This window comes from Perna viridis, chromosome 8 (assembly GCF_037379345.1).
Source record: "Perna viridis isolate PV_CMFRI_1.1 ecotype Kerala chromosome 8, ASM3737934v1, whole genome shotgun sequence".
NCBI lineage: Eukaryota > Metazoa > Mollusca > Bivalvia > Mytilida > Mytilidae > Perna > Perna viridis.
In genome coordinates, this window is record NC_142452.1 from 2,062,135 (window position 1) to 2,070,531 (window position 8,397).

An 8,397-nucleotide genomic window follows, 5' to 3' on the forward strand; every position below is an offset into this window, starting at 1 on the left:
AGAATACGATAAACTTTGACTAAGATTTATAAAATATATTTATAAATCAAAGGATACCAACCAGACGCAGGTTTTCCTTTAGTCATCGCTCATTCAGCGAACATCTACGGCATTGTATACCGATAAAGTATCGCTGCACCGTTTCTAACAATTACTTGATCAGCGCATTTATCCTCTAAAATTACCATAGATCCTTCAACTATGCTATTTCTCATAAATACAAATGCTCCATTTGTATTTGTTGTTTCCAATCCCCGCGAATACTGCAATGAAAAAATACATTCCACTCACTTGGACAATGGACTGTATGTACTGTTTATGTTGGTGCTTCGGTATCAAAGATTATGATCGCCAATTTCTACTCTATCATAAAATGTTTTGTAGTTTACCGGGACGCCCCGCTCTTAAAACTTTGTAAATTTGTATATTAGTGATAGTTATTCTGACATATGTTTTCTTTGACTTTTTCAGTCAAGTTCATATTAATGTTCCTTTAATAATTAAGCACTTGATTTACTTGAAACATCGGACCTTCGAACAATTTAGATTGATTGAAAACAGCTGATTTGTAAACGTATGTTATACGCATTGGTATGTTCTTATCAGTAGCCCGTGTGAAACAGCTATCTCTGGGTTAGATATTCCAAGGGATCAGATAATAGGAGGTCATATCGTGTTCATAATGGAAATATATTTCATTTTTTTAATTGTTGTCTTGTGTTTGTACCTGAAAGATGCTGAGTCATCTAACGATGGATCGGTTGAAGCGCGACTGAAAGTAATGGAGAAAACTATTCATGAACAGGAAAGACGAATACTACTTTTGGAAAAAGCTGGAAACCAATGTCGTCTGAAAATAGATGAACAAGCAGAAATCTTAAAGAAGCAGGACCAGGAAATATGTGGACTTAAACATGAGAAAAGCAATACACCGGACAATTGTGACAGACAGTTAAAATTGAAGTATCCCATCGAGGCGGACTTTTCTAGAAAAAGTGAGAACATTAAAAATAATTATAGTAGAGGTAAACATATCTTGTAATATTATGGTATTATTACGTGGTGGTTTTCATTCTGGCTAAGTTATGGGTCCAAGGCTTGTCATATAGGGCTGAGGCAACGCTGGCGACCAATACGATGAGCCGAGGACCTATAACTCTGTCTGTCTGTTGGTAAGTTTACAAGTACTCGTATATGCCAATATTGGGCTCGCTAAACCCGTCCAATATGGACAAAATCTTTATTACCCTTGAAGGATGAAATTATCGATTTGGCAGTTTTACCCGTATTTGGTTACATATGTTCTTGTTAATGAAATGTGTTACTAGTATCACATTTCGTAATTCATAGCTTCCATTTAAAAATTCTGTATTCTCCAAAAACAAATACATACAATGACTCGACCAAATTAAATGTATACCAAAATATTGTTTTAAATCGTGATGAATAGAAACTATATCTGTAGAATTTCTACATAGAAATGTAATAAAACAGTTATGAATATCATGTTTTATGGCACAATTAAAAGTTATATCGACCTCTGCCTTGGACCTCGACAATATCTATTTAAAGTGTTCCATAAAACATGATATTGCATGCACTGAGTTACCATTAATGTGAAATATTCCACTGTAAAATAAATAAGGCTTTTGTGAGCAGATACTCTTAACTTAACTTTTTTGTGTCTACTTATTTGGTACTAAAATAATGTGTATGCTGTATAATTGTTTTATCTGTACTTTACAAGAACTAAACATGTGTTTTTTTAATTTCATGTAGTAATTTTCTACTTATTTGATACTAAAATAATATGTATAATATATAACTGGACTTAGTGCAGGCGGTGTTGCCATAGATGTCACAGAGGTACGAGTTTTAGTCCCGCGAAGGGAACGACCTAAAATTTGCTTCGCAAATTTGACAGTTCTAACACCGTTGGGAAGTTTACGTTTTCTTCCCTGTATCAATTTGATCCGATGGAGCAGTGTAGCGATTACAGTCGTCACATTCTGAGACGTTGTATATATATATCAATGCAAGCATTTATTTAATTAAGTTGTTTATCTGTACTGACTTGTACAATTTATATAATTCTTAGATCTCATGTAATGAGGAAATAAAGATATGAGAATGAATGAATTAATGAATGAACATACATGCGCAAAACTTTATTATTAACACCATTAAGTTTTTTTTTCTTTCAACCAGGAAATAAAGGAAGTAGAATACCTGCATCCGCCGTCATAAAGCTTTATAACAAACATTTAACATGAATTTAAAACATAAATTTTAATACATACATCAGTAGTAAAATAAGTATATCCAGCAGCAGTGCACTATATATTTCCTGTGTTATACACACACTCAATCGTATTTGCAGAAAATACATCCTTGCTGCTTTTCAGATCGCCGCCTTCTCCTTGGAAGTAATGAAGCTAGTGGAAGTAGTAAACATTCGGCATTTTATGCCTACTTATCTCACCACGAAATAAACCCGGGAAACCACCATACTGTTATATTCGATTTTGTGAAAACGAATACAGACGGTTCATATAGCAACATTACAGGGGCATACACCGCTCCCTACAATGGGATATATGGATTTATCTACTCAATACGGATGGGAGGGCATGCGAAAATGACAATAGGACCATTTGAACTTCTCAGAAATAATGTCGTTGAAGGAGTTGTATTTGTGGAGTCCTTAAACATAGGTGATCAGGAGACAGTTACTGGGAACGCAATCATCCACGCTGAAGCAGGCGATAAAATATTTCTACGAACCCATACATCACACACTATAGATAGCAATATTTACAGCGATATAAATGGAAGAACATCCTTCTCAGGGTGGCTGATTTATTCTGACGAATAAAATCCGAAACTTGCTTACAAAATGTGTCATCAGGTTGCCGTTTACTGTTATATTTATTTCAAAGTCTATCACCAACTAGGACAATGATGGAAAATAAAGGGTTATAAAGGACGCTTTATAGGACGTTTAACCTCCCCATTCCATTATGGTTCATTATTTCCGGCATTCATGTTGTTCAAAATTGTAAGAAATAAAAAGTCGTTTTAAGTATTTTATATTCTCTAAGTTTTTTTTCTTGTTAGTGGCTGTGTATATTCTATATCTTTTATATAAACTTTGTACCTTGGTCATAATTTTATTATTTTGACTTTTGGGTTTTGGTTGTGTCAATATACTTGTGTTTGAAATCTAGGAGACCAAGCTGTGAGGAAATATTCTGCAGATTAAACCTGAGGAAAATAATAAACGCGCAAATGACGTAAAAACAAAATTTAGGAAAAAAAGGACCTGACAAATAACATAAATTAGAATTGCATATTAAATATACATAAACACGAAACCAAGCAAACAACAGAAACTAAAACGAACCACCTCTATAACTCTAACTGGAGAAGAAACATGATAAAAACATACAAAAACAAACAAAAAATACATGTTCAACTATTAGAAAAACTAGTTCCGAAAATTTGTGATTCCGTAATTAAAAGGCAGGATAAAAAGTACAATTCATACATTGGAGATGTTGTAGAAACCTTGCAAAAAGGTGACAAAGAACAGGCTACGATCATAGAATCAAACAACAAATAACAATTATAGCTAATGTTAATAAAATTATAGACAATGAAGTCATAATAAAAATAATGAACTACAAAATGATACCAAAGACTTACACCATCAAGTAACTAATCTGGCGACTAGACGAACAGTATAGTAGACGTCCATAATATACCCTGTCCTAATTCACAAAACCTAAGGGACATGGATACTGACAAAATTGTTATGCATACCTGTAATGAAAAGCTGGAGGTGCCTATTACGCTGAATGATTTAGGTAGAACTGATCCCATCGGAAAAGAGCGTAACAACCAAGTTAGTGTGGTAGCACGATTTATCTCTTACCGTTGTCGCATAATATAAGTTCCGGCCCGTCAGCGGTTCCGATAGAATCTGTATTCTATAATAGAGGTTTCGCTTAACTATAATTCTGGTTCCCCCTGTATAAGTTAGGTTCCATCCCAAGAGAGGTTCCACCCCAAATATGTGTTTGTTAAAATGAATGGAGTAGTGTTGGAGTCAATGAAATAGGGAAGGCAGATTATCTTTCAGTGAGGTGACATTTTTTCTGTAGTTTACCTGTGTTTATATCTATATAACACAATTTAAAAGAAAGAAATAAATTGAATGAATTAGAAATATATTATACGAGTTTGTTTTCCTCTACACTGAATAGACAAAGAAAGTTGAAAATGTTATTTAGTAAATATTAAGTAATTATATGCTCGTGTAGACTATTTTCATATCTGAGGTAAGGGTGTCATAAATATGTGGCAAGAATAGCCGAAAAAGAATACAAAAAGACAATTAACAAAGCACAGAGAATTTTTCAGAGAAACCAAAATTTAATGGAGAATTGAATAATGTACCGAAAGATTTTTGTAAGTTATTAAATACTGGTAACTTTTGAAAAAAAAACGGAAATGATATCTAATAATTTAGTAGACTTAAAATAAAAACAAAACAAAACTTAAATAGCAGAAAAGTAAAGAACATGTTCATTTTACATAAAAAAAAAACTACAGAAAGGTAGTTTTTAACCGAATATTTGAATACACTTATATCGAAATAAAGCGAGTAATTTAAGAAAATGCCTAGGCTTGTTCAACTGATGAAATAAAATCAACAACTGAATTATTCCCGAAACAACTATTTAAAATGAATTTGTTGACAACAAAGACACAAAAAATCTATCGCCCTATTACAATAGTAAGTTGTCATGATAAAATTATTTACGGCAATATCACAAGACGTACCTAATTTTCAGAAGAAACCAAACCAGTTCGGCCTCCGAAAACGTTACCCGACTTTGTCAGATTTTTTTTTCGAGATTTGACATTATGTCAAGGAATGTTTTATTAACTGTCTTAATCCAATATAAATAGTATTATTTGCAATATTGGTCGTAATATATAGCTTAATATTAAGTCGAGGGGGAATTAATCGCGTCGTGTCAATCTGGCGTTTAGACAAAGTGAAAATCATGTCCCGTCCTTTCTTCGTTATTTCTGAATGATTTAAGAGATTAATCTAAATGGATTGAGAAATATGAGTGCAAAATTCAAAGATAAACTCGATTATCCAATTATAAGTTCTTCGTTATTTTCTATGCAGATGATACCGTGACGTTGGCAGAAAACTCGACAGACTTATAATGACTCCACTTCATTAAACCAAACAAACGAACAAATAAAAACAAAACAATCAAACAAATAGACATAAAAAAAAATAAAAACAAAATTTACTACGCAAAACAAAAGCAAAAGCAAAAAAACAAAAAACAAAAAAAAACAAAGAATGTTATTAAGGCCGACAACTGTTAAATCAGAGATTCTGATATATTAAAAATAAAGGCAAAGACTATACAATGTAACTATTGACAGCTATACAACTGGAAGCTTCAGAGCTGGACAAAAACACATTATAAAAAAGTAAAACAGGAGAGTCAAAGAGTAATCAAGGGAACCAAAGTTATATCGGTAATCAAAGAAGGCCAAATTACATTTAAAAATAGTAATCTCTGAATGTGAAGTCTTGGGCTTTGATGATATCTTTTTTGCTTGTTGGAACCTACAGACTTTATATATATATCTAATACCCCGGAACCTGAATTATATAATACATTTTCCGCCCAGAAGATTTAATATGAATACTATACCTCAAGGATACAGGTTTTGCATGTGGGAACTTATAAACTTTTATATATTATATCAAATGCCATGGAACCTGAACTTAATAAAATAGGTTCCGCCTTACAGATTTCATATGAATACTCGACCTCAAGGATACACGGTTTGCTTGTGGGAACTTATAGACGTTATGTATATATCAAATACCCCGGAACCTGAATTACATAATACAGGTTACGCCTTGCAGGTACCTCTGTATATGATGTGTATAATGCGTTTCACTTTTTTATAATACCCTTGTGCTAAAGGTTAAATCTAAAATGTATTCAAGAACCAGTATTAGAAATGATAGGTTATGTTTTTTTTGTATGGTAGTGCTGAACTACAATTCTTGAATACATGTTCTGCTTTGTAATTTTTATGAGGTATTTTATACACGATGAATAAGCATTCAAAATACTTTTATATAACATGACAGGCACAATACATGCCTCCTCGATATTACGATTCACTTTGTGGAGACAAACTTTGCTTTCAAAACATTCAATAAGAAATCCATAGCATGAAAATAAGTTGCCGATTTCTGGAGGGATAAATTTCTTTGCTTGTGGGAACCTTGTCTTGCTCATTTGCTTTTGTTACTTTGTATATATAATTTTAGTTACTTCGTGTTCTTTGTTGTGTATGTCTGTTTTTCCATGTCTTTGTCCCTGGAATACACAGGCAAAATTATTTCACATGATTTTCACACGAATTTCACTTGATTTTCACCTGATTTTGAGCAAATAAACTAAGTGACAGAGTTCACGTGAAATTCGGGTGAATGGAGTCTTCACGTGAAATTCGTGTTTAGTGAATTTCACATGAAAATCATGTTAATTTCATGTGAATTTCACATGAATTTCACGTGAAGCTCAATTAACATGAATTTCACGTGAAAAATATTTGCCTGTGTACATTCTTTTGATTACCGCTATAACCTTGGTTCCCTTGATTACTCTTATATAAGAATAAGGACTTCATTGAATACCCCTGAACCTGAAATATATATAATACAGGTTTCGCTTTGTAGTTGTTATGTAAATTTGTGTAAAATCCTTACTATATTGTATTCACATCTCCACAAAGTTTCACAACAATGCTTCAAAGATGCTCCGCGCAAAAAGGTTTCATCCTGCCTGAGGTCTGTACGAACTATTTTCTATTTTCCCGTTTTTTTCCAGCAAAATTTAGGCACACATGGGTGGTCCGCAATAAGTGTAAATGTAAGAGGATTTAAAAAAAAAATAAATGATTTCACCTACCAATCCTATTTTTTCATTCATGGTAACCATAAACGGACATACATTTTTATTGGCCTTAATGGTGCTTTAATAAATAAAATCTTTAAATTTACATACAACCTGTTTTATCTAAAAGAATATGTTATTGCAATCACATTAGTATATAAAAAAGTGCACATTTAAATGCAGTGTTCTGTGTAATGCAATAGAAATAAAGCGCCCATATCTAACATTATGTCTATGGGGAAAAGTCAGAACAACTGAATTTGACTTCTTCTAAAATTGAAATAAAAATTAAGTATTTACCTATTTAGAGGGTCTAATTAATGGAAAAGAGTGTAAACCTATCATTTCAATGCAAATTAACAGGTAAAAGGGCCAAAAATAATATTAAGATATTCCTTGAAAATTTCCTAAAATTAGCATACCCTCCCCCTTTTCGCACAAAAATACAAAAATCACCTAAAACATGCCGGGGTTGGGAGGGTGGTAAAACTGTTGTTCTGCTTCACATACATGAAATATGTATAGAAAGATTAATGGTATACTTTTAGTCGTGTCTTATGATGGAAATCTGGTTAAAGAAACACATTTTGCTGTTTCCACTTTGTGTAGACTTATGCCATTGCATTCCATTATTAAAACTTTGAGTAGTTCCTTATAAGGAATTATTTGGGTGAACACTAATACTAATGAATCTGTTGAAGAAATAATAAGCTACAAGAGAACACAAATTTATAGGATTAATACCACATAAAACACATAAAGTAAATAGAATCTGGAGAAATTTCTCTTAACCCTCACAAAAACGGAAAAAAGCAAACTTTTTAGATCAAGCAGTTACACCTTAATCTACCTTTAAGTAACATTCAATCACAATGAAGGCTACAAGCGCAAATTTAGACAGAACAGCAAAACAAAGAAAATTATGAATTTTCATACAAGGCAAATTTCATAGTTCTGCAGTTTATCTACTAATCTACATATATCAAGGGGAAAAATCAAATTCATGTTCAGCTTTAGGTATGTATCAGAAGTAATAAAACCTGGTATTAGTACGTAAAATTACTGAGGGTTTTTGAACATCCTTTATTACCCTGTGTCTCGCATGGATGGTGTACGTAAATTCACATTCATCATTATTTATATAGAAGGATGTAAGGTGTGATATTTTTTTTGGGGGGAGGGGTTGATTTGGGTAAAAACCATTATTTTCAAAGTTATAAAGTTTGTTTTTCAAATACATTCACTTAAAGCTATAAAAGCAGGGAACAAAACACACAATTTATTTTCCACATTGTTGGTGATTGTTTTTTCTCCCTAAAATTTGGAAACAAAGTGTTTTTCAATAAAATCCACGGCACCCCTAAGAAAAACAAATGGTTGCCCCCTGAAG

The 8,397-nt window shown here is 32.5% G+C and overlaps 1 protein-coding gene across 1 annotated transcript; it reads left to right on the forward strand.

The window, feature by feature from the left end:
* Positions 1–625: 625 nt before the first annotated feature.
* On the forward strand, positions 626–3,082 carry LOC148608911 (complement C1q tumor necrosis factor-related protein 5-like). The gene is made up of 2 exons (XM_088542118.1): positions 626–995; positions 2,406–3,082. Exons 1-2 carry the CDS (start codon positions 683–685, stop codon positions 2,873–2,875), a joined length of 783 nt encoding a protein of 260 aa, XP_088398244.1. The 5' UTR covers positions 626–682; the 3' UTR covers positions 2,876–3,082.
* The last annotated feature ends 5,315 nt before the right edge of the window (positions 3,083–8,397 follow it).

What these genes read in the sequence shown, in the direction of transcription:
- LOC148608911 (XM_088542118.1), top strand. Translation starts at nt 683, where the DNA reads ATGGAAATATATTTCATTTTTTTAATTGTTGTCTTGTGTTTGTACCTG. An exon ending in GGCGGACTTTTCTAGAAAAA is followed by an intron (nt 996 to 2,405) that starts GTGAGAACATTA and finishes GCTGCTTTTCAG; the next exon opens with ATCGCCGCCTTCTCCTTGGA.